Genomic DNA, 27,674 nt, shown 5'->3' with positions numbered 1-27,674 from the left:
TAAATGACGAACATAACGAAATACACATTTTACAATATATTTCGAGAATAAATTTCAATATAGACATCCTGTATAATCATGTGAACAACATAGCCGAAAGTATATTGTTAACCAAATTAGGCATAATACCAAATTCATACTTACCGATAAAGAAACAGAAATTATACATGACATATTAAAAGGACAAAATATAATTGTAAACTCAGAAGATCACCTGTATCGACTATTGACCCTAGAAACATAAATTAACAATAAAACTGTATCCTTTAAAATCAAAATTACAATATTTGACAAAAATAATTACGAATTCCTACACATTGTTCCATTACCTATAAATAAATCGATGGTATTAATCTTACCTAAGTATATTATACACGACCAGTCCGGACACATAAAAAGCTTCGATATAAAATGCCCCAAAATACACCATACCTACATCTGCGAAGACAATATGACACCAGAAAATAACATCAATCAACAATGCCTAGAGGGTATATTCAATAACCAGATTGCCACCTGCGACACTAAAGATATAGGCACCGAACAGACAATCAGAGAAGTGGAACGACGGTACATCGTAATGTTCAACACATTAAATACAACAATCACATCATCATGCAGCACACCGAGGACGATAAACGGTTCAGCTATCATTACTTTCAAAAATTGCTCAATACACATAAACGGATTAACATATGATGATCAAGAAGTCGACTACACAGAAGACAACACCCACCCTATTAATCCCAACACTGAAAGAGATCAGGATAAACAACTCTATAAATGACATCAACCTGCACAAACTTCATCTAAACTCCCTAAACACTCAAAACGAAATAATTAGCATCAAAACTCAAACACAAACCACCGGATAACTATTTATGTACTAATGGCAACCTCTGCCGTAATGATAGTCATCTGTTGGACCCACAGGTCCAAGATAATATCATTTCTCCCAGCGGAAACACCTTCGTTCGTGCCAATCGTCATACCCTCCCTTTGGCCCTCACTTCAGTCCAGGTGGGGAGGAGTTACCGTCCCGGCACCCCTCGAGATGCCTCCCGCTAAACCACCACGACTCAACTCAGCTTAAACATCCACAACTCAAGTTACACGAGCACAATGTTTATGCCGTCTAAGCATATGCCATCAGCACAGTCAACATTGTCTACAATATAAACCGGATGAACCCCAGCCAAGAATTAGCAATTTGACCGAGCTGCAACTACGCCGACAGCGACGCCAAGAACCAGCAGCAGAGCCGCCTACATAAGTCAGTGATCGCCACTGATTAGGCAGTTCCTGAATCCCACCCAGAATACTTTTGTCACTCCAGATATATCTAGAAGCTCCAATAAACGTTTTATTATATTCACATAAAGAACACCTTCAAATCGGCATTCATCATTTAAGGGAACCCTTTTCCCCTTCAACAGTTTCCAGCACCTGTAGTAAGGTCAACTACCCCCTCACTGAAACCTGTAACTGGCGCAGTCGAACCAACGAACCTTGAGGAACATTTAACTCCTACTAATGAAGTTATAAGTGACAAATACAAAATGTTAAAAGAAAAAATGACAAAAAAGAAAAAGAAAAGAAAATACAACCAAATAAACCATTGAAATTCTTGAAATTCCTGATAGACACAGGCTCAAGTCTCGAATCAACTTTCATAGAGATCGGTTGTGTCGCGCTTGTGCAAAGTTGTTTTCTTTATTCTGCTTTAGCGGAGCATTCTCTTGCGTGCTAAAAATAGCATACATCGTAAATTCGGGTGCTGCTTTGTGCGGTGTCGGCAATTGGACAAAAACAAAAAACACATTTGTGAACGTTTTTACAACTGTATTCACTGCCCTTCGGGCAAGACATTCCCCTCAGTCTGCGCACAGCCGCACAAGAGGGGCAATAAAAACTTCGCTTATCAGCTACGGTATAATGAATGCGAATAGTTCATCTGACTCTCGGCTTAGAAATAAGCGGACTGATCATGAGAGAATGCTTCTAATATCAGGCAAATTACCTTCTGAGATTCGTTCTGAGTACTGTTCAAAAGCTGAACGCTCTACATGCACAGAAACCACAACAACAGTAACATTCACTAGTGCCACCAACAACACCACCTACACCATGGCAACTGCTACAACAAGCAGTATCTGCCCTGCACTAAGCTTTGATAGCCAAGAAAACTCCATATCCACATGCCCCGACGACACTGAGGCAAAAACACTTCGCACTGCTGCCGAAAGACTTCTGGATGCTCAAAAACGGAGAACGGGCAAAAGAAAAAACGATCAGACTTTGTCATCTAAATCTAAACGAGGGAGCGGCGGCCGGGACCTGGGCCCCCCACTACAAGCCAACAGGCAAACACCAACAACAGATTTTCCATTCTTGACACGAACATCCCAAGTGATAGTAATAATGAGGAAGTTCGGATGAATGTAGATGCAGACGCTGGAAATGACCAACTGGATGAACACCTTTATGAAGCAGTTAATACAGACCAGTGTCTTCAAGGAGAATCAACGAGCTCTGGTAATCAGCTTAAAGGCCCTCCAAAACCACAGCAAATAGTTGTCAATATTAACAACTTAAATGACTTATTTGATGTCATAAAGGACGTTGCAAATTTGAATAACGTTGTCGTCAAAGCTAACCAGGGGGAAACGGTCAGAATCCTCCCCAAAGACAGTGATACCTATAGAGCAATTGTGGATTGTTTCGATGCCATTGGAATAGAATTCCACACATACCAATTGCAGACTGAAAAGCCTCATAGAATTGTTGTAAGAGACCTACATCATAGCACCCTAAACAATGATATTACCGCCGATTTTAAAATGTTGGGCTTCGAGGTCCTTCACATCCATAATCCAAGCTCAAGGACTAACAAGGACGAAAAACTTAATATTTTTTTCATTAATATTAAGCCTTGTGCAAAAATTAACGAAATTTACCAAGTCAAGACCCTTTGCCGCCAAAAAATAAGGATTGAAAGGATGCGAAAATCCACAGAGATTGCTCAATGTCGTCGATGCCAGGATTTCGGCCACACAGCCAAATACTGCCGCCGACATCACAACTGTGCCAGATGCGGTGAAAATCACCAAACCTCACAATGCACACGCCCCCTAGATGCACAGCCAACCTGCATTCACTGCTCTGGAAGCCATATGGCCAGTTACAAAGGATGCCAATGGTATCAGGAGTTTCTACGCCGATCAATGGGCTCCGCAAAGAAGGCAATTAATACGAACAGGACGGGTCATGTCCCCTTAAATAATCAAGTGGCATATGCTTACTCTACCACACTTCCTGGAGACCAGCAACAGTTTCCTACCTTGCAGTCTAGTCACAAAAAGGGGGCTAATAGACCAACAATACAGCAGCACCAGCGAAATATTGTTCAGCACCAACCTTTGGTAGGCACTAGAAGTTATACAGGAGCCTCCTATGCTGCCGTAGCAAATGGTAATTCAAATGCAATACCTGCTACACCTGCTCAGCGTCGTTTTCATAGTCTACAAGCGCATCAGCCACAAGGATTGAATAACCAGCAACAGAATTCATATGAAGTTCATGCACTGCTACAACAACAGCAGACAAAATTTCAACAATGGCAACAACAGCTCCAATAGCAGCAGCAGTTTCTTATGTGGCTACAGCAACAGCAGCAAGAACTTCAGCAGCATAATAGTCAAGCCAATCAACGCCTTGAAAAACTTGAAAAAATGGTTTTTGAATTGGCCAACACGATTAAGCAATGGGCTGGATCTAATCTTCAGCTCCAGAACAACGTTTCAGCATCTCAATGAACCCACTAAAGGTTCTCATCTGGAATGCTAACGGCATTTCAGGGAAAGCAAAAGAAGTTGAGCTCTTCGCGCACAAGAATAGCGTTGACATTCTTCTTTTGACGGAGATCAGAATTAAAAGAGGGGCAGCTGTAAAAATACATGGATATGCCTTCTATCCAGCCTTCAAGCCATCGCGGAATAATAATAGCGTTGGTGGAGTTGCGGTTTTAGTTAAGACTTCGCTTCGTCATTTTCCACAAAGGGTCATTGAGACACGCAGCATGCAAATGTCAGCAGTAAAAGTAGCCACAGGACTGGGCGATGTGGAGTTCAGCGCCATTTACTGCCCTCCCAGAGTCAGGATTGAGGAAAGACATTACATCGATGCACTCCGTGCTTGCGGGCAAAGGTATTTGGTTGGTGGTGACTGGAATGCCCGACACTGGCTGTGGGTAGACACTTACAATTCCCCTAGGGGGCGAGAGCTAGCGGAAGCCATCTCTGCTACTGGCGCTAAGATCCTTGCAACTGGATCACCAACCAGGTACCCATATGTACTCAATCACACGCCGTCCTGCATAGACTTCGCAGTACATCATGGTATTCCGGATTCTCGAGCAACAATAAGTCAGAGCTGGGATCTGGACTCCGACCATCTGGCCTTAGTCATCAGCATTAAAACAGATGGCATTATAGAAAATCCAAGCCCTCATCTAGTCACCAAGCACACTGATCTGCTTGCATTTAGGCAACATTTGGAGAGGTCGATTCAACTGAACGTCACGCTAAACTCTGAGGAAGATATCGAGATGGCTGTAGATAACATCACAGAGAGTATACTCATGGCTGCTGCTGCCTCAACGCCCTCGCATCCTCCGACAAGCGCCGCCTATGGAATAGTTCTTACAAGAGAGGCCAGAGAGCTTTTGTCACAAAAAAGGAGACTTCGCAGACGCGCAATCCGATCTCAAGACCCATGGGACCGAATTCTATGGGACCGGGCTGCCAAGCAACTTAGAAACACCCTGAGAGAACTTCGAAGCAACTTCTTTGAACAAAAGCTTGCTTCCATGGATTACACCGTGGATGCTGGATATTCGCTTTGGAAGACCACTAAGTCTCTTAAGAGACAACCGTTCAGACAGATTCCCATCCGGTGTCCCAACGGTGAACTTGCTAGAAACGAAGAAGAGCAGGCCAATTCGTTTGCACATCATTTAGGGGACAGGTTCACCCATTACCAATTTGCCACGGAGGCGCAGTACAAAGAGACAAAAGATAGTCTGCAAACACCTCTACAAATGGCCTTACCCATTAAACCAGCCAGGGCTGAGGAGATTGTTGAAGTCATCAAGTCCCTACCGAGGAAGAAGGCTCCTGGCGTTGACAGAGTGTGCAATTCTACACTGAAGGCATTGCCTACTCGGGCGATACTCTACATAGTGCTCATTTTTAACGCCATGTTAAGGGTGCAGTTTTTCCCTAAGCAGTGGAAGATAGCAGCAATCCTGATGATCCATAAACCTGGAAAGTCGTGGGATGACCCTGAGTCGTATCGGCCAATAAGTCTATTGTCTTCTTTATCTAAGGTGTGGGAGAGGCTTCTTGCCAATCGTCTTGGTGGTATTATCAAGGAATGCCGTATCTTGCCGGATCACCAGTTTGGCTTTCGTGAGGGACACGTGGAGCAAATCCACAGATTGGCAAGACACATCCTACATGAGCCTATGATGATTTAGAAAGCTGCAATGCAGTCTTCATTGATATGCAGCAAGCATTCGATAGAGTTTGACATATCAGCCTACTGAGCAAAATTAAAAAACTCTTCTCAGCAAGACACTTCGGAGTCCTACGATCATACTTGGAAGGACGGCAGTTTATGGTCAGGATCATGAACACCTATTCAGCCCCTCGCCAAATGAGAGCTGGAGTTCCACAGGGCAGCGTCCTTGACCCGCTGCTTTACTCTATTTATACTGCAGATCAACCCTCCCCAAGCGAGTACCATATGGAGGTTCTCCGTAAGGCTCTTCTTGCTACTTACGCGGACGATATAGCACTGCCTTACAGCTCCAAATGCCGCCTTGAGGCAGAAGATGGACTCCAGTACCTCCACTCCTTGGCAGCTTGGTGCAAGAGATGGAAGTTAAAACCCACTGAAGACCACCAATCTATGCTTCACCCTGAAAGCGCTCATAGACCACACCCCACCCATAAAGTTTGAAGGCGTAACTTTGGATCAACCAGAGAAAGCAAAATATCTCGGAATCACCCTTGATAAGCGTCTTACTTTTGGTCCACACTTGAAATGTGGGCAAAAACTGCAGCAACTGCGGTGGCTGATTAACGGAAGAAGCACCATGTCACTGAGAGCCAAAAGAGCAGTTTATGTACACTGTGTAGCCCCGATCTGGCTCTACGGTGTGCAGATTTGGAGAATTGCTGCAAAATCTAACTATAAACGGATACAGGTCCTGCAGAATCGCGCCATGGGGCAAATAACGAACTGTACCTGGTACGTGCGGGGCTCCACCCTACATCGGGATCTAAATCTGCATACAGTGGAGGAGCAGATTTGAAGGCACATCAGCAGATACAGTGACAGGATGATTAGACGCGCAAGTATGCTCGCGAGACGTTTACTACCTGCCAGTCCTTTGAGGCGATTGAAGAAATTGGGTTTTGCCACAACTATAGGTCAACTCTAAGTTTCCCTCCCAATATTATAATATTATATCTTTTATAAGTCCTCTTGCATTAAGCAATATGTTTGGCCTCCTCAATATTATTAACCTGTGTTGTTAAGATATGATATATGCAATGTACGGATTCAACGCTTAATAATAAAAAAAATAACAACTATCGCGTAGACAAGTGCGGTTTAGGAACATCCAAAATGGATGGGTAACTAACTGGGAAATTTTCGGAACGGAAAAACCTTACGGACCATCCCCGAAATGGATGGTGGATGATCGTCAGTGTGAATAGCCTATTAGCAGCATTTACAGCACGGCGTGGGAAATGTGCTTACCTACATATACATATTCTGAAAATGAAACGAGTTTCGTGGGCGCCAATTCGAATTTACAACTCAACTCAGCATCACCATCAACATACTAGAAAATACTCATTCTTGCGTTTTGTGATAAAGTTAGGTCAAAGTTGAAAAATATCCCAAAAAATATTAGGTTTGGAAAATGTACTTTTCTTTAGAATGGTCGATTCAACAGATCTGTTTTTCATTGATATAATTCAATATTGTTTGGGGTGGGGCGGATCGCTGCTCAATTCTTCAACGACGAAGTTTATGATCCAGTGAACCTCGTAGTAGCCGTCGCAAGAAATGTAAAAGATCGTTGTGTTTCGTGGTAGATATATGTCGCTGTGTATTTGGTTCGGGGGTCGCGCGGTAGATCGGCCGTTTGAATCGGGGGTGGAAGCGTAACTAAGCTTAACTAACTATGCTCTAAGCTTGATGCTGCGGTGAGTAGTGGATCGTAAAATCTCCCGAGCGCCCCTCCGAGCGCGCGAGAACGAGTTGGGACCGGAGCGCACGTTGTTGGCACAGTGCTTGGCAGTTATTTGCTGCTGGCCTGAACAAATATAAAAATATAATAGTAACAGCAAACAACAAATTGTATTATTATTATTATTTTATAAATTATATACTCAAAAAAAATAATATTATAAAAAAAAAATTGAATTATGATACTTGTTGTCAATTCAAATATATTTGCTTCTTAGACGTTGACATGCAATGACTGCATCTTGCAAGAGGCGATACAATTACTGCACCGTCAAGTGGCCCGTCTGAAACCAGCAGAAGGCTGTTACGCGAGCATGCAGGAAAGATAACTATTAGACTAATATTCGAGGAAAATTTGCGCTAAAATTACTAAGAGAACAGGTCATGCATTCAAAATACAAAATACAAATACCACTACAATTACTAATTACTAGAAAGGTGTGTAAGGATTAGTAATTTAATAAGAGGAAGAGAATTAGAGGTGGATATAATATGGTAGAGGGAATTATATTCCGATCATAAAACCCTTAACGTTTCATGCAAGGAATAATTCGATCTACAAAGTGGAAGGAACAACGGTATAAAATTTCTAGTCAGGGTAATAGGAATCGTGAAGTTTATGCGGCTCAACAGATCAGGGCTGTCTATGTCACCCCTGATCAAGTTGTGCATAAATATCACACCAAGCATTTTTCTACGGTTAACTAAGGATGGGAGGTTTACTAATAGTAGTCTACTAGAGTAAGATGGGAGTCTTACACCCGCATCCCAGTTAAGGCCCCGCAGAGCAAAGAGTAAATAGTTTTTCTTTACTGATACTATACAGTCCTGGTGTACTTTGTACTGAGGGCACCATACACAGGAGCCGTATTCTAAGATCGGACGAACAAACGAGGTATAGAGAGTCTTTGTTATATAGGGGTCGTCAAATTCCTTTGACCACCTCTTTATAAACCCAAGCACGCCCATGGCCTTATTTACCATGGTAGAAATGTGTTCGGAAAACTTTAACTTGGGGTCTAACATAACACCCAGATCATCCACCAGGGTAATGCTCTCAAGAGAACCACCAAATCGGGTATAGGGAGCCAACAAAGGGCTAGAACGATGAAATGTCATAACCTTGCATTTCGAGGCATTAAGGTGTAACAAGTTTGCACAACACCATGACTGAAAGTTATTGAGATCGGATTTTTTTTGTGGACGTTGACATGCAATGACTGCATCTTTCAAGAGGCATCTTTCAACAGCAGAAGGCTGTAACGCGAGCATGCAGGAAAGATAGCTCTTAGACTAATATTCGAGGAAGATTAGCACGAAAGTTTCTAAGAGAACTAGACATGCAAATTAAATAACTGCGGTAGCGGATTGCGTTTTTAAAAAGTTTTTATTTAACTTCTAAGTTTACAGATATAGACTAAAGTTGAGGGTCACAAAGGATTCCGGACAAAGGGTTTGCGCGATCTTAGTTTTTAGCTCGACTTTTCGGTTTCGCTTCTGGATCAAGACTGAATTGAACTTTTTGATCTTTGCATCGTCAATCCCTTTCGGGAATAGTTTTTCTATAAACATCCCGATTGATTTCGCCATCCCGAATATTGGATTTCGTCATCCAAAGATTAAGAACTGTAAAATGCTCAAAGTGAAGAATCTGCAGAAAGCCGGGTGTGAGATTGTTTATCAGAAGCCGGGTGTGGGCAAAGATTGTTTTTCCATTTAGGCGAGTGTCAAAGATTGGGATTGTGGCGGGAGCCCAAGATTGAGATTGTATATCTTTAAAATCAATTAGGCGGAAGCCAAAGATTGAGCTTGTGATGGGAGGCAAAGATTGAGATTGTTTATTTCTTGAAAAAAAAAACCAATTAGGCGGAGGCCCAAGATTGAAATTGTTTTCGTCTTAGAAAGCCAAAGATTGTTTACAACTCGTATAAGAGCTCAATAGAATAGGGTACGTTAACTCCCCCCATTCTTAAATGTTTCGTCCCGATACATTTTGAACTTCTGATAGAACTCTAATTTCTTCTGATAGTATTTGACTGCTGTTTTTCACTATTTTTTCTGCAGTTATTCCTATTGATTTAATGAATGAGCCGAAGTAAAATAAAATGATCAATAACAAAATGATTAAAAACGAGGGGGAACGTTGTGAGTTGCTGCGGACACCGCAACTCTACAGTTATACCCGATACTTAGTCAGTATGGCTCTCCTCCGGCAGACGCCGCTAATATTAAACGACACGACAAAGAGTGCGTGCGAGAGAGACAGAAAATCAGTCTGAGCGTGACGTCGGGTGCTGCGTAGCCAGTGCAAATTGATTTGTTCCTTTTGGCTATAAAAATGATCTGATCTGATCCAGATTCAGCAATCTATGATCATTATCTATGATTCTGCGTTTTTAGTTTTCTCGTATCCTCAATATTGTGGATGCAACAGATTTTCGTCTTTTGTGGGGGCGGAAGGGGGTGAGGCGAAATTTTGAGATATACGTTTTATAGTGAGATCTAACAGGAGTGCGGATACCAAATTTGGTTACTCTAGCCTTAATAGTCTCTGAGATTTGTGAATATCCCCAGATTTTCATCCTTTGCGGGGGCGGAAGGGGGTGTGGCGAAATTTTGAAACAAACTCGTCTCGGTCCGATATATTAGGAGTGTGGATACCAAATTTGGTTGCTCTAGCTTTTATAGTCTCTGAGATCTAGGCGCTAATGTTTTACTCTAAGCAAAGCCGGCTATGCTACGTGTGTGTTAGAGAGAGACAGGGCGAGAAAAAATTAAATTGTTTTCTTGATTCTGGCTATAATAATTATACGATCTGGTTCAGATTTTGCACTCTAGAAGATTTAGTCATCTTCTACGATTCTGCGTTTTTAGTTTTCTCGTATCGTCGAAATTGTGGATGCCACAGATTTTCGCCCTTTGTGGGGGCGGAAGTGGGCGGGGCAACGTTTTGAAATATTCTTGTAGCAGTGACATATCACAGAAGTCTGGATCCAAAACATCGTTGCTCTCGCTCTTATAGTCTTTGAGCACTAGGCGCTGAAGGGGACGGACAGACGGACAGACAGACATGTCTTAATCGACTCGGCTATAGATGCTGATCAAGAATATATATACTTTATGGGGTCGGAAACGATTCCTTTTGGACGTTACACACATCCACTTTTACCACAAATCCAAATTTACCATACTCAAAATGAGTATTCGGGTATATTAGATTTGTGGTGAAAATGGATGTGTGTAACGTCCAGAAGGAATCGCTTCCGACCCCATGTATGAATGATCTAAATTGTGCTGAAGCAAAGCTTGGTTCGTTGTCATTCATTAATGATGTTGCTAACGGAAAGTGTTGCAAAATTTCCATTACCTTATTTTCAATGTTTAATTTACTTTTGATTTCCTTGACCACCAAGTATTTGGAATAATAATCTATACAAGTTATGAATGTTATGTTTTGGGCATAGTATAGGTCTAAATGTAATTGATCTCCTTCTTTTGCTGGAATGGGAGCTTCCCCAATTGGAATTTTTACAGGGTGTCTTTGATATTTGTTTTTTTTACAGATCTCACAATTTTTTATATACTCTTTTAATTTTTTGTGTAGGTTTGGCCAATAATAAAACTTAGTTATTTGTTTGTAGTTTTCGTCTAGTCCTCTATGGGCTCTGCAATGTGTTTCTTCTATAATTATAGCTTCATCTTCTGCGTTTACTACATCTTGGAGGAACTTTCTCGTGAAGAGAAATTTATCTATGAAGTTTTCCTTTAGCTTATTTTGGATAAGATATAAATCTTCTAAGGTGCAGTGTATTCCTGTGGTTAAGTTAGGCTGCATGAATTCTTTCAAAATGATAAGCAAATTGTCAACCGTATCAAATTCAATAATATGTCTGGTATTTTCATAAACTCTTACTAACTCATGAACTGTGAATCTTCCTTGCGATAATAGTAGCTGCTGTTCAAATTGGTTTAAAGGCTTGCTAGTCTCTTGAATGACGTTTTACAAACTACTCTCTGCTGAATGCTGAGTATTTATATCTGATTCCGATTCTGTCTGGTCGATATCACTATCTGTCATATGATTTATTTGAATCCGAGATAAAGCGTCCGCTACTACGTTAGTTGAGCCTGGTTTATAATTGATTTTCGGTGTGAAACTTTCAATGAAGTAATACCAACGTTTCATTTCAACATTTGGATTTTTTTGCGACATTGCAAAGGACAAAGGTTGGTGATCTGTATGTATTTCAATTCCACTCACTCCGTATAAATAATTTCGCAAATTTTTTAATGCCCATACAATAGCTAATAATTCCTTTTTATTAGTAGCATATAATTTAGACTTACTTAAAGTTTTAGAAATGATCCTATTGCTGGATCATCTAGCTGTATAAGTATACGAAGGTTGAAAACAATGTTCTTGTGATGAATTTGAGTTCAGTTCAATACACGTATGTTTGCGATTTCTTGCTGAAATTTATTACATTTATGATAGCTTTAACTGCTTGCAAGCTGTTTTTCTATCGGACCCAATCCGTGCATCCGTGCATACTGTAAAAATTATACAACAGTATGTTTAAATCTGTATCTGCAAGTTCACGACAACAGCATCAAATAATTTTAAATATTAAGAAAACCATCTAACCGTGATGCATGGCCGACATGGGTTATTCTGCTGGGAAAAAAGACAAAAACTATAAAAACAGTAATTAATATATTTGTATGAGGAAAAATCCTTTCCTTACAGATAAAAATAAGATATTCAAAAACTGGAAAACCTAATAATAAATGGGGAAAACAATCGAACAAAATGTTTGTGTATGATAGTATCTATATTTTCAAGCGCTGTTATTGCAAAATGTATGTTTTATTTTACTTTTCCGCCCATCACTTCCGCTATTCTATGTATGCATATGTATGTATGTATAAGATTTTGTTAAACATTTATGAATCGTTTATGTATTGTAGGATTTAAAGTGGTTTTTCAATTTATTGTTGTAGCTTATATGGCCATCATATTATATGTAAATAGTTGTTCACTAATACATAATTATGTTATTTAAATCATTATTAATTTTTTTGTATATAAATTAAGGACTTAAACATAATAAGAAAATTTTTTATAAAGTGTTTTGTTTACTTGTTTCATTACTTGATTTTTTAAGTTTTTTACGCAATAATTTTAATATACCTTTAGTTTTTGCTGTGATTTTTATATTTTGTAAATGCTTTAACTTTATTTGACTTCGCTTCATCAGGATTTACTTTCTGAAGTTAGGTTCACACGTGAAAAATTGTATTTTGTTTGAAGTCATACATGCCTTCAATGATACTGTTTCAATGTGCAAACGACAAATGCGTCATTGTGTTGTACTCCTGGTCGTGCACTCGTCCACTCAACAAATAAGACATGAAGTAAGTTTTCTGTACGTACGTTTTAAATCGTAACTGTAACCTGAATTCTGACAAAATAACTTACTGATTGACTATCAGCGGGGCCTTCATTAAATCCTGATTTGAATTTACACTAATAATATTCTTGTATGCGTGTGTATGTCTATTTGCATGTTGCGTTTTGGTTTGTTGTATAATTTAAGTTAATAAGTATATAGCAATATAAATAATGTTGTATATAAAGTTCTTTGTTGTTGTGGTCTACATTCTAGTCAACGTCGCTGCTCCCACCTTTTCAAAACCTGCAGACACTCATTATAAATTAAGCACAGGGGGGTTACACCAAAGCATGTACATCAAATCACAATGTAGATGGTGTACCACTAACCGTTGACTGCGCAACCGTTGACCCCACCCCACCCAATAATGAATTTTTAAATCTCGCTTAATTCCATACACGCAAGAAGGAATCCCAGGATCCAGTTGCCACAGCCATACCATTCTCAGTGACTCCCAAACATGATACACGGTTATCGTGGCCGGCAAGAATACCAGACCTTTCAGCTTTCATCGTGTCCCACACATTGCAGTTGAAGTCGTCATATCCCGCCAATAACAGGCGACCGCTCTTTGAAAACGCCACAGAGGTTATGCCACAAATTATATTATCATGAGAGTACATAGCAAGTTCCTGATCGGCGCGTATGTCAAATAGGCGACATGTTGCATCATCCGATCCTGTTGCAAACGCTTGTCCATTTGGGAAAAAGGTTACTGCATTGATATCAGATTCGTGACCTGGAAATGTTTGTTTACAAACACCCTCCCGAATATCCCATAGCTTAGCAGATGCATCGCATGCGCCAGAAACGAAGGTTTTACATTGCGGGGCTAATGAAAGAGCCATAACATCTCCTGTGTGGCCCAGGAAAGAAGTAACTTGCAAGCCAGTCTCGATATCCCAAAGGCCACATGACATATCACCTGAGCTGGTAACGATTTGATTGTCGTCCAGGAAGCGGCAGCATGATAGATAACCACCATGACCCGGAAGTTCTCGGGACACACGGACATTACCCCCGCGCGTCTTTAAGTTGTAAATTGCAGTCATATCCTTCAACGGCACTGCCTTCGGCCAGCGGGAAAAACGGTCAATCATTGTCAGACAATAGCTGTATCCGTCAACCAAGGGCATCACAACAATGTCTAGGTGAATGTGATCAAACCTTCCATCGGGGACGGTGATCTTTTCCGGAATCAAAGCGTTGTGCTTATGGATGTTGGCTCGTTGGCACGGAGGCAATTCGCGTTGACGGCCAACGTACTTTCGAGAAATTTGTTTCAAAGTTTACCTGCCACTTGGGTGATACAGTCCGTGTACGTTTGAAAACACATGGAATCGCAAAGATTGAGGAATATATGGTCAGCCGTTCCTGTTGCCATATCGCAATAGATGAAGTCCTCGTCAACTGGAATTGCTTGTAGGTTTAAAGACGTGTCTCGATTTAAAATGTCAGGCAATTCGATATCCGATGCCTGAGCAGTTTCAATAGCTCTAGTATCCAGAGTCGTCGGCATGGTGATGGCGTTAATCCTGAAGAGGTCATCGGCAACTACGTTGTCAGTGCCACTCACGTACAGTGCAGTGGAGTGTTGGGATATGAACCCCAGCTGCCGTAGCTGTCTCTCCGACGCTTTCTCTGGCTTCTTGTTGACGGCATATATGAGTGGCTTGTGATTTGTTTTGATCACAAAGATCCTAGCCTCCAACATATGCTTGAAGTAGTTCATTGCCTCGTAAATCGATTACAGCTCTCTATTGTATGTGCTATACCTTCGTTCAGTTGCACTGAGTTTTTTTGAGAAGAAATCGAGAGGATCCCAATTCCCATTCGTGTTTTGTTCAAGCACAGCTCCAATGGCCGTATTGGAGGCGTCCCACGTGAGACATAGTTCTGAAATTAAGACTGGGGTGAGCGAGGGTTGCGGTGTTAGCTATACTATTTTTGCACTTTTCGAATGCTTTAATCGAGCTTGGCGTCCACTGCACTGGCCGTTTGTCTTTTTCTTCATGTTACGTGTCAAGTCGTTGAGTGGCGCATGTATTTCTGATGCATGAGGTATACAGCGGTGGTTAACTATACCAAGAAAGCGACCTAATTCGCAAATCGTTTGTGGCTGAGTGTACTCAGTAATTGACTTCACTCAATCCTCTGGAGGCTTATTTCCGTTGCCGTTGACTGTGTAACTCAGGAATGTCACTTCAGGTTGTGCAAAACAGCACTTCTTCACGTTAATACAAGTCTATGCGCTTTTAAGATTTGCAACACATTATCCACGAGTTGTCTGTGCTCCTCCATTGAGTTGGACATTATGAGAATGTCATCAATGTAGCAAAACAAGTATTCCACCGCTTGTAAAATCTGATCCATGAAACGCTGGAACTTTTGTGTCGTATTTTTATGTCCAAATGGCATTTTTACAAATTCAATTAGCCCAAACGGTGTGCATACTGCTGTCTTTTCGATATCCTCTTTGGCCATCGGTATTTGATAGTATGCTCGTTCGAGGTCTAGTGTAGTGAAAACGCTTTTGCCATCGCCGAGGACCCGTGTAATGATGTCCTTCATGCCTTCAGCACTTTCCACGCTATCTTTTGCCACCTCCAGCAGAAGGTTGCAGCTAATGGTGCGGCGTTCCTTGGAGACACAGCTTCCCAGGTCCGAAAGCTGTTTGTCGTCTCGTCTGGTGACCATTGACAGCACCTCCCTGTACGACTGCCCGGAGGCCTGAACTATGACCGCGTCTGGGCGAGCACGGCGTGCTGCTCTTGGCCTCTTGGCCACCACGCTCCATCCGCTGACCGGGATTCCGGGGCTCTTGGGCTGCCTCATGGCGCTGGGTGTCGCCACGTCTCCTTGTGGCCGCAACGGGGCCTTCCTATGGGTCCTCTTGGTTGCGATGGCTCCTTTTGGCTGCTTTGGGCGCGTAGTAGCGGTTCCCGGCTCCACCAATGGACCTTCTGCCACGGATGGCTGGCTAAGTCTACGCCACGTCTGCGCTCCGAGTGCTCTGTGGGCATTTCGGGCACAGGCCTTGGGCGTCGGAGCCTTCCTGCAAGGCGCTTCTACCCGCTGCAGCTTCCTGGCTCGATTCGATTATGTTCGAGTGAAGCTACTTCATGCGCACGAACAATGCTCTGGTGGCCATGTTGATGTGGCGTGTATTTTTCTCCATCATCCTGGTTTGAACCTCGTCAAGGATTTTCCCCAGCTCCGAGAGGTTCTCGAGGCAGGTAGCCGCCTGGTGGGCCTTGCTCTTCTTGGGCGGCGTTAGCCTCTGTGAACTTCCCGGGCTGGCTGGGTCCCGAACCCTCTTGGGGGTCTCCCTAGAGTCGTGGTCCCGACTCTGGCCCGCTGCTGCTGGAGTTGGCTCGGGTGCCGGCGATCGGCCGAGCATGCTACCCTTCCTGAAGGCCTGCTTTTCCTCCTCCTCCATTCCTATCGTTCACTTAAGAATTGACATTTTGAGCTTGAATCTCCGTTGGCGCGCAACTTCAACACTCTCCAACAATCTGGCAGCCCTAAGTCGTTCAGGGCTGTCTGGCGTCACCGTCCATGTGGCAACTCTGCTCGATCACCTGTCTGGCTGCGCGATCAGCTGCTATGTGTGAAGTTCCGGACGAGACGAAGAAAGAAGAAAGTTGAGTGAAAATTCCTTCCTTTTTTCCTCCACCAACAATGTGGAAAGTGGAAGGCGCCAAAACGAGGTTTCACACCCTTCCCCCTTCTGCCTGGAGCGCACCGATTGTGCCCCTGCAACAGAGCGGGTGTCGCTGGGGCCTGTAATTATACGCAGTAAGCACCGGCGCGTCGGCAACCTGCTCTCAACAACTTTTCTTTCGGATCCCAAGCGCAGCACGGATGCCACAATCGGAAAACCTGGAGCCCGTGATACAAAACAACCGTACTTGAAAACGCTCAACACAGAGTTGTCGAGGGTGAAGTTATCGGTGTGTCGGTCATTGTCTTGATGCGTTTTATCGATATTTGGCGAAGAAAAATACTGTTTGTTTCTTGTTGTCAATAAGCAAGTGGAACTGTGCTAGGAAGTCAACGCCGATAATTGCGGTTTATACATCAGCGATGACAAATGACCATTTAAATGAAAGGTCCAGGCCCAGGTCGAGTTCGAGCTCCTGATATCCAAAGGTTCTAATGGTAGTCTGGCTTGCGGCATACAATTTTAGTTTGTCATCGCTAAGTTTGCGTTGACTCATAGTGCAAGGTGTAACTGACACCAGCGATCCGGAACCGATGTGAAAAAACCGATTAGTTTTTTATCATGGATGTGCAGTCAGTGATCGTAATTCACAGATAACTTGGCGCTGGTCGTTGAGATGCTACCCCCTACCAGCTGAGTCAGCGGTAGCAGCTTTAATTTAACTGTTGATAAAATCGGCAGTCTGGCCGGCACTTACTTGCGCAATCACCAAAAGTACTGTGGTAGTAACACAGGGATGCTTTGCTGGCATTATAATCTACGTTCGTGCCATGGGGAACCTTGGGCTTTTTGGGTATGATGTGTTGTAGCTTATCAACCTTTTTCGTAAGAATGTGCAAAGCAGCAGCAACGTCTTCGGACTTTTGCTACTTACCGCATCGACGCACTGCTGAATTTGCTCAGCGGAATTGGGTTGAGTCGACATAACACACATGGAGTCGATGGCACTATTTTCGTTAATCTTGTCGGCATTCTTTGCCAGCTTGTCCAGATCATTCTCCTCCCAAACCGAAATGAGCGGACAAATCGACGAAGGCAACTCCATTAGCAGGTGCTAAGCGACGTAAGTGAAGCAAAATTTCAGATGGCTTCTTCACAGTCATGTCTCCGCCCCGGAGCAGTCGGCTCATTTTTGAATCCTCTGACTCGCCGAAGGTTTTGAGCAGCTGACGCTTACTTGCGTCGTACTTGTTGTCTGACGGTGGGCGAGTAATGAGATCTTCGATTGCACGAAATTTGTTGGTCAAATTTGTGGTCGTCGTGCACCACATTGTGCTAGTTAAAGAGGCGCTTCAGTTGTGCGAACCAAAGATGCGGATTCAATTTATTGAATTTTGGAATGATGATCTGAGCTAAATGTTGAGAGTTTGGAGCTGTTGGCTGCGGCTGCTACTTGAAACTGCTGCAGTTGCTCCCTTAACTCATTTGATGTGGCCTCCGTGTTCGCCATGTTTGTTGCGTCGCAAAATTTTTCGACGTCTTCTGCCAGTTTGTCTTTGATCGAGAAATGCAAAAAATTGTGCTGTTCTTGCATTTGCGGTTGTTTTTTAACGTAGGGGTCACCACTTTATCGGGTTGGCTTATATATGCATGAACTCTTATTGATGTTCTTTATTAACTAATATTTAATCTACAAAATGTTCTCTTATCGTCGAAGTCTCAGATTAAGATGCCAGACCGCTAATAATAGTCGCGGGTGCTGCGACACCAGCGAACGACTCTAAGATCAGTGTTGTTGAGGGGCTGCGATCCCGGCTGCCACAATACCACAATGTCCTCAGTGGGGCTGAGGGGCTGCGATCCGGGCTGCCATAATACTTTGGCGGGTTGGCCAATGTACGCTTGAGTTCTTATTATTCTTCTTTATTAATTATCATTTAATCTAACACAAGCTTTGTTTTGCGTCGAAATCTGAGATCAAGATGCCAGACCGCTAATAATAGTCCGCCCTCTGGCGGATAGAAGCCATACTGACTATGTATCGGGTATAAATGTAGTCGCGGCCGTAGCTGCGACTCAGAGCGTTCCCCCTCGGTTTTTTTCGGTTTAAGCCCAACTAATTTTTTTTTACTACTTTCTCAGTCTGAGATGACGAGGAAAACAATCAAATTCTTGAAATCAACCTAGCGATAGAAAAATTAACAAAAGGATCTTAATGCTTTTAATTACACCATGCAACAGGACAAGTTGTTGTGATGTGCTTTATATGCGCTTAACATAGTCGCAAATAATAACTGCAAATAAGTTACGCAGTTACTGGGTGCAGGCGTGAGAATGCCATCTTACTCTAGTAGATTTCTATTAGTAAACCTCCCATCCTTAGTTAGTGTGATTTTTGTGCGCAACTTGATCCAGAGCCGCATAAACTTTACGACTCCTATTAGATTCAATAGAAGATATATACCGTTGTCCCTTCCAGTTTGTAGATCGAATTATTCCTTGCATGAACCGTTTAGGGTCTTATGCTTGTATTATAATTCCCTCTACCATATTATATCCACCACTAATTCCTTTCCTCTTATTAAATTACCAATACCCACATACCTTTCTCGTAATTATTAATTGTAGTCGTATTTGTGTTTTAAATGCATGCTTAGTTCTCTTAGTAAGTTTAGTTATAATTTTCCTCGCATATTAACAGTCTAACAGCTATCTTTCGTGCATATTCGCGTTCGCGTCATGCGGCAGCGCCCCTCGGTCAGTTGGGCGGGAGGAGGGCTGCGTTTTGACTGGAATTCACGCGTAACAGCCTTCTGCTGGTGTCACAGGGGCCACTTTATTGTGTAGTAATTGCATCGCTAATTGAAAGATGCAGTAATTGCATATCAACGTCCAAGCACTGAACAAACAAAATGGTGGGGTAACGCCAAAACAGACGAATTGTTGCGTCGATAGATACAGGGTGGCTCCTGTGGGTTGCTTCTGTGCTAATGTGTGCATATGTGCACTGCACCATCTTACTGTCTCCAACTTACTTTGGGCAACAAAGGTCTTTTGCACTTGGGCAATCTATGCATGTAGTTGGGTTCTCTGTTATTTGAGTTTCGCATGATTGATTTGCGAATCTAAATATTCCTTTCAGAAGCTCGTTTTGCAGATTTTAATGCCCACGCTGAAAGCAAATATGTTGATTTCACAAGTTTTTTTGTCAATGAACGAGTACTGGTCTGAGCGGTGCACTTAAATTGATTTTTATAACTCCCGAGAAGGTTCGATAGCCCCCTCTATGTGTATTCTTGGTTTACATCTGACTCGTATTGTGTATATCAACATAGTGTAAGTGCCAACTATGTCTAGATAACATGATAAGAGATGGGAGAATATATGATCGGCGAATATAAATTATTATGACTGTTAACATTCTTACGGAAGAATGTACAAAATCCCGAGTATCACCAAGTTTAGTTTTTAAATCGGCCCACTAGTACTTGTGAGTATTATTCGAATAATTTTAAATGTAATCCGATTGCTGACGCAAATTAAGGGGAATAGACCCACGGACCGATCTAGTGCTCTCCACCCTTTGCTGTTTGTGACGTTGAGTTTTGGGACTAGTCTATACATTGAAAGTTCCAAAAGATCCTGGTCTTACAATTTAAAAATTTTGAATAGTCAGGAGTGGCGGTAGAGTCTTTTGGCAGGCGCGCAGGTCGTCTTTTTTCCTCGTCCGTTCCTTAATAAAGATTTAAATCAACACGAAGTTTTTGGTTTTTGTTTAAAAAAAAAAAATTAACTCTAAACTTGCAGTTATTGCACAGCTGAGTGAATAACATGATAGTCTTATGACATAGCTATAGCGAAACACTTAATATTTTGCTAAGCAGCTTTGGAAGCGGTAGACTGCCGATTTTCTATCGCCCTTGCACCGAAGGCTGAAATCGTTGGAAAATATTGCGAATCTACTTTGTGCTCATCAGGGAGGATTGGTTTCCTTCAAATTTCGAAGCTTTTGGTTGAATCACACAAACCATATCGGGCAAAATGGCCAAGAGCCTTGAAAACTTAAATGGGTATTATTAATGATCTTATTTGTTCAGACTTCAAGGTAAGGAAGTATGTACTTATGTACATATTCATATGTACTACTGTGGTGTTCTAATCTAATCTTCTTTTTCTGAACCTTTCCAAATGCAAACTTATGACATTTTACCGTCGCGCTCCACATTTTGTCTCATATGTTCTAGGAAATCATGTCCTTGAGCGAATTTCGAGTTCAAATTTCCTCGGAGTCCTTTTTGATCATAAGATGTGTTTTAACAGCCATATAGCTGCAACTGTAAATAAAGCTAAGGGTGTTTTAGCGTTCATCAAGCGTTGGTCCAAGGAGTTTGACGACCCGTACGTTGCGAAACAACTGTACATCTCGTTAGTACGTCCTATATTGGAGTATTGTTCTTGTGTGCGGAGCCCGAAGTATAAAGAGCAGCAGGTTGTTATTGAATCCGTGCAAAAGCAATTTTTAATTTTTGCCCTTCGGAACTTTAACTGGGACTCGGGTAGAATCTTGCCACCCTACCGGTCTAGGCTAAATCTTATTGACCTGCCGTCGTTGCACCATCGCAGAATATGCAATGGCGTAAAGTTCGTGCACAAGCTCCTTCTCGGGACTGTTGACTCCCAAACTCTCTTGGGTCAGATTGACTTGGCCGTTCCATCAAGACCTACCCGTACTTTTAGGCCTATCCGTTTACCCATATGTACATAGGTCTAATTATGCTGATCATGAACCTTTTAGGGTTTTATGCCTTAATTATAACTCCCTATCCCCTGAACTGTCTTTTAAACTAATTGCATGCAATATTTATAATCACTTAAATTTAGCTAACTTTTAACTTCTCTTTTTCCGCCTTTAGTAATTAAGTACCATTATTAACAGATAATTTGTTAATTTAATAAATATGTACATACAGTTATAGAAAAAATAATAAAAACGGCTTTTTTTGTATACTTTTCCCAATTTTCTTCAGTGAATATTTTTTTTTTCAAGTTTCATAATTTTAATTGATTCTGTATCAAAATATATCAAAACAATAAGATTCAAAAAACAAAATAAATTTTTTAATTTTGTAGGCTTGGAAAAAAAGTTGAAACACACTGAAATCATTTTTAAAACTGGTGAAATTGAATTATAGAGGTAACATTTCATGAAGTTAAGACAGAAGATATAAATTAACTATTCCAGCGGATCCAGTTTTGTTGTTTGTTTTTATATTTTTCAGAATCGGTCGTGAAGTACATTGACGGATATTAAAAGAAAACACCCTAAATCTAAAATTTTAAGGCAAAACAATGTCTGATAATGCCACAAAACTAAAATGTTACAAAAAAAACTGTTTTCTGTGTTTCAAAAATTAAACTTTCCTTTCCGTCATCGGAAGATCTAATTAACTATCTTGGTTCAACTGTTAGTACCCGTACTTTAATAAATAGACTGATTGGTGTCGATTAAAAGAACAAAAATTTGGAAAGGTACTATTTCATACATATGTAAACAATTTTCAGAAACCGAGTCAATTTCGCGAAGGGGCATTTTTCTCGTCAAAATTGGAAGTTTATGCTGACTAATAATTATTTTCTATTTGTGACAAACTGAGGAATTACATAGGTCGTAGATGCGCCTAAGTCACTAAATACCGTAGTGCCACAGCCAAATATTAAAGTTAAAAGTTAATCTACTAGAATTTGAAGCTTTCAAAAAGTATTTGTCCTATCTTGAGCTCTGCCGTTTTCATACATAAAGATTGTTAAATCTTATTGTTTTGTGATATTTTTATACATAACTATTCACTTTCCATCCAAATTGTGAAACTTTAAAAAAAAGTTTACTAAAGAAAATTATACTGAAGTATACTGAATTTTATGCCCTTCAAGTATGATTTCGATTTGTACACTTCATGCATCACCTTTATTACAGTGTTTTTGTCTGAGGCATTTATGATTTATTACAATTAAATGACAAGTGAATATTGAGATGAAATTACCACGTGTATTGAACCCTTTGTAATTTCATTCACTACATACATATGTATGTACATATGTTTATGTACATCGGTGCATATTGCTATCATATACTTAACCCGTCTTTCTTATTTACGTTCACGAACAACTTATTCAATAAATTGATCCTTCATGTACATTGATACATGTGCATATGTAAACCTATGAATGTGAATATGCATTCACATACATACATTAATTTCATTGGCGTTTGCTTAACACAATTTTCTTTATTATTGTATGTATGTATGTATATTCTAGGTAACGCTGAGTTGACGGCTATGACACAAATTATAAATTATTTTATTTAGTTTTATTTCTGAATATGTTTTCCTTTTATGTATGTGAGTTATTTTTAAATGAACACGTACCCTTTTTTTTTATTTAAATGCCAATTTTTTTTGTCGAAACATTTTAATTGGTTTACTTTGCAATGTAAATTGCTAATTACAAAGATACACTTTTCATTAATTTTATTCGCTTTCGGTATATATATGTAGATAGTAGGCAAAATTATAAACATTTAACTAAAATATCTATGTATATGTGCATTTGTGAGAAATAGTATCGTATTTATAAACAAATTAAAAATTGTATATAAATTTTAATTTTTATATTTGCACGGAAATTTTTCTGATACTAACATATTTAAGAGTCTGCGTAGACTTATAATTTCTGGGTTAAAATTATAGAAATAAAATAAAGCAATTAACGTATGGTATGTAGCTTTGTTTTATTTTAAGCTACATTTGCAGAAATGCATACATTATTACGTTTTAAGCTTACGGTTTATAAAAAAATTATACGAATCATATGGGAGTGCATCGAGAGTTATAACGACGTACTTATAAAATTACACAGCTCAAAAAAATGCAATGGTGTAAGACACTGCAGACTTTAAAATACCATTAACACACCAATACGTCATAAGTATACGAAGGTTGAAAACAATGTTCTTGTGATGAATTTGAGTTTAGTTCAATACACGTATGTTTGCGATTTCTTGCTGAAATTTATTACATTTATGATAGCTTTAACTGCTTGCAAGCTGTTTTTCTATCGGACCTAATCCGTGCATCCGTGCATACTGTAAAAATTATACAACAGTATGTTTAAATCTGTATCTGAAAGTTCACGACAACAGCATCAAATAATTTTAAATATTAAGAAAACCATCTAACCGTGATGCATGGCCGACATGGGTTATTCTGCTGGGAAAAAAGACAAAAACTATAAAAACAGTAATTAATATATTTGTATGAGGAAAAATCCTTTCCTTACAGATAAAAATAAGATATTCAAAAACTGGAAAACCTAATAATAAATGGTTAAAATAATCGAACAAAATGTTTGTGTATGATAGTATCTATATTTTCAAGCGCTGTTATTGCAAAATGTATGTTTTATTTTACTTTTCCGCCCATCACTTCCGCTATTCTATGTATGCATATGTATGTATGTATAAGATTTTGTTAAACATTTATGAATCGTTTATGTATTGTAGGATTTAAAGTGGTTTTTCAATTTATTGTTGTAGCTTATATGGCCATCATATTATATGTAAATAGTTGTTCACTAATACATAATTATGTTATTTAAATCATTATTAATTTTTTTGTATATAAATTAAGGACTTAAACATAATAAGAAAATTTTTTATAAAGTGTTTTGTTTACTTGTTTCATTACTTGATTTTTTAAGTTTTTTACGCAATAATTTTAATATACCTTTAGTTTTTGCTGTGATTTTTATATTTTGTAAATGCTTTAACTTTATTTGACTTCGCTTCATCAGGATTTACTTTCTGAAGTTAGGTTCACACGTGAAAAATTGTATTTTGTTTGAAGTCATACATGCCTTCAATGATACTGTTTCAATGTGCAAACGACAAATGCGTCATTGTGTTGTACTCCTGGTCGTGCACTCGTCCACTCAACAAATAAGACATGAAGTAAGTTTTCTGTACGTACGTTTTAAATCGTAGCTGTAACCTGAATTCTGACAAAATAACTTACTGATTGACTATCAGCGGGGCCTTCATTAAATCCTGATTTGAATTTACACTAATAATATTCTTGTATGCGTGTGTATGTCTATTTGCATGTTGCGTTTTGGTTTGTTGTATAATTTAAGTTAATAAGTATATAGCAATATAAATAATGTTGTATATAAAGTTCTTTGTTGTTGTGGTCTACATTCTAGTCAACGTCGCTGCTCCCACCTTTTCAAAACCTGCAGACACTCATTATAAATTAAGCACAGGGGGGTTACACCAAAGCATGTACATCAAATCACAATGTAGATGGTGTACCACTAACCGTTGACTGCGCAACCGTTGACCCCACCCCACCCAATAATGAATTTTTAAATCTCGCTTAATTCCATACACGCAAGAAGGAATCCCAGGATCCAGTTGCCACAGCCATACCATTCTCAGTGACTCCCAAACATGATACACGGTTATCGTGGCCGGCAAGAATACCAGACCTTTCAGCTTTCATCGTGTCCCACACATTGCAGTTGAAGTCGTCATATCCCGCCAATAACAGGCGACCGCTCTTTGAAAACGCCACAGAGGTTATGCCACAAATTATGTTATCATGAGAGTACATAGCAAGTTCCTGATCGGCGCGTATGTCAAATAGGCGACATGTTGCATCATCCGATCCTGTTGCAAACGCTTGTCCATTTGGGAAAAAGGTTACTGCATTGATATCAGATTCGTGACCTGGAAATGTTTGTTTACAAACACCCTCCCGAATATCCCATAGCTTAGCAGATGCATCGCATGCGCCAGAAACGAAGGTTTTACATTGCGGGGCTAATGAAAGAGCCATAACATCTCCTGTGTGGCCCAGGAAAGAAGTAACTTGCAAGCCAGTCTCGATATCCCAAAGGCCACATGACATATCACCTGAGCTGGTAACGATTTGATTGTCGTCCAGGAAGCGGCAGCATGATAGATAACCACCATGACCCGGAAGTTCTCGGGACACACGGACATTACCCTCGCGCGTCTTTAAGTTGTAAATTGAACACATGTTATCGAGACCACCGCAAGCAACATAGCTGCCCGATGGAGCGTACGCGCAGGTCATAACCCACGAAGATCGCAGTGGAATGGCGTGCACTTTATTCGTAGTGTGCGAGTCCCAAACAATTAGCTTGCCATCTTGTGAAGCTGAGACAAGGTTTCTGGAGTCGTTGCCCCAATGCATCGCGTAAATTTTCGCCAAATGGCCCCGCAACGTGCGTCGGGTGCGCATTTGTATGCGTCCGATAGGTTCCAGAGAGGCGGCTGCCTGCAACAAGGATGTGTCACATGCGGCCTTGCGAGCATCCCGTATAGCATTTTTAAGGGATTCGGCTTCTTGCCTAAGACTGTCCAGTTCATTCATCTTTTATCGCTAAAACTGATTTTTTCTTTTGTTTTTGAATCTTTTATTCACGTGTTTCCCGATTTCTGTAACCGGCGAATGTTCTCAGTGATGCTGGGAGTGGCGGAAGTTCTAGTTGAAAAAGTATATCGGATTTCAGTAAGTCTGAGCTGTGATGATTTAAAATAAAATATACGTACGTGATTTTTTTTAGCGTTCTTGTATCGTCTAACGAAATAGCAGATCCTTGTGACGTTGGCAATCTATTTGTATTTGCTTTTTCACGGCCTAGTAGCTGACCACAGATCAAGTGTCAATAGACAAAGCTTTTTTGGTGTCGTGCAACTCTTTTTTTTCATACACTATACACACATTTTGTCCTTTAAATCCCTTTCGTTCGTAATTATCGTTTGTTTATCGAAACTCTGAAAACTTAAAATATTACCACATGTGTATCCAACTGTGGAACGTATGGTGTAAATAAATAGCTTTTAATAAATGTATTTTGCTATCATTTCGCTATTATCCTGAAATTTGTTTGTTAGTTCCTGCGATTCCATAGACCAGCGACCAGTCTTTTTATTATTGGTTTAGTCAACTTTTTTATGTTCTGCAACACAAATTACAGGTTTCCGGTTGTTCTTCTATTTGTTTGAAATACACTTTTTTATGGCAGCTTGAGCGACACACACTTGTTTCACACTCATTAGCAATCACTAAAATTTCCGGTTTATTTTTCTAAGGTTTAGCGTAACGGATTTTAGCATCAAAATGGCACTATTTTTAAAAAATGTTCTTGTGTGCCACAAGACGATGAAAATTTTCCTTTCTGCTTTCTGTTAGGTAGCCTACTTCTGTTGGCTATTCACTTGTCTTTTTTGTACACCAAAATTGCAATTTTGCACCACCACCGATGCGTATAACGCAGATAAGAGTAAGCAGCACGACCAGTGACACGAAGCGGTGCGCAATTGAGAGCGCGTCAGCAAAAGCAGGTCGACGTGACCACAGGCGGTGAGACAAAAACAGTCAAGATGATTATTTGTCCCATTCACACCAACGTCAAGAGAGCACAGTAAATATGACAAAGAGCAAGAAAGAAATAGAGAAGAAAAAATAATCAATTTTAAATAGTAGAATATATTTTTTCGAGACAGTAAAAATAATTAAAATTAGGTTATACAAATTATTACAATCTTTCAAAACTTACATTGCGAGCTAGAAAAAACTTATTCATAAATATGGCATGCATGCATCCGTAACGGAATGTTTCCATATACATATATGCTGACATGTACACATACGGGGGCATATTTTATTAAAGCACATACACAAAGTAGAACCAGATCAGTCATTTTCTACAAATCGTGGACAATCACATTTATAAATTCTAAGCCTTACTTACACTTAAATTCAGGTTTGCCACTTAAGAAGGTTTGTTAACTATCCTCAATAGATAGGTTGAATTAGACAAATTACAAGTGAAAATTTTGGTCAACGAAGACACCAATCCGTAACTTTTCATTTGCACTCTACAATTGGCAGCCAACACCTAGAAACAAATTAGGGGTGTCTGAAAAAAAGACGATGTATTCATTTTAGAAAATCGATAGTATCGGCTGAAAATATTCTCTACTGACAAGCCATAATAGACTTATGACATTCAACTTTGCTAACGAACTAATTACAGGAACAGAGACGATCTTATGGTAAAAGCATCCAGCGAGAGCAAAATATATATTCGTCAGCTTGGCTTTCCAGTTTAGCTGGAAGCCTCTCAGATCCCATTTTGCTGGCTCT

At 40.3% G+C, this 27,674-nt stretch overlaps 2 protein-coding genes across 2 annotated transcripts; both read right to left on the bottom strand.

Moving 5' to 3' along the window:
• Positions 1-12,136: 12,136 nt before the first annotated feature.
• On the bottom strand, positions 12,137-13,891 carry LOC117186178 (guanine nucleotide-binding protein subunit beta-1-like). Its single transcript, XM_033386431.1, has one exon. It carries the CDS (start codon positions 13,874-13,876, stop codon positions 13,163-13,165), a length of 714 nt encoding a protein of 237 aa, XP_033242322.1. The 5' UTR covers positions 13,877-13,891; the 3' UTR covers positions 12,137-13,162.
• A 9,839-nt stretch (positions 13,892-23,730) lies between these two features.
• On the bottom strand, positions 23,731-27,441 carry LOC117186177 (guanine nucleotide-binding protein subunit beta-1). The gene is made up of 3 exons (XM_033386430.1): positions 27,280-27,441; positions 26,075-26,747; positions 23,731-26,006 (listed from the first exon to the last, which is right to left on the bottom strand). Exon 3 carries the CDS (start codon positions 25,893-25,895, stop codon positions 24,873-24,875), a length of 1,023 nt encoding a protein of 340 aa, XP_033242321.1. The 5' UTR covers positions 25,896-26,006; positions 26,075-26,747; positions 27,280-27,441; the 3' UTR covers positions 23,731-24,872.
• Positions 27,442-27,674: the final 233 nt, after the last annotated feature.

Source organism: Drosophila miranda, chromosome XR (assembly GCF_003369915.1).
Source record: "Drosophila miranda strain MSH22 chromosome XR, D.miranda_PacBio2.1, whole genome shotgun sequence".
Taxonomy (NCBI): domain Eukaryota; kingdom Metazoa; phylum Arthropoda; class Insecta; order Diptera; family Drosophilidae; genus Drosophila; species Drosophila miranda.
The sequence above is the reverse complement of the archived record's forward strand: the minus strand, read 5'-3'. Positions and strand labels throughout refer to the sequence as shown.

Coding starts and splice junctions, on each gene's coding strand:
- LOC117186178 (XM_033386431.1), bottom strand. CDS start 13,876: ATGATTGACCGTTTTTCCCGCTGGCCGAAGGCAGTGCCGTTGAAGGAT.
- LOC117186177 (XM_033386430.1), bottom strand. CDS start 25,895: ATGAATGAACTGGACAGTCTTAGGCAAGAAGCCGAATCCCTTAAAAAT.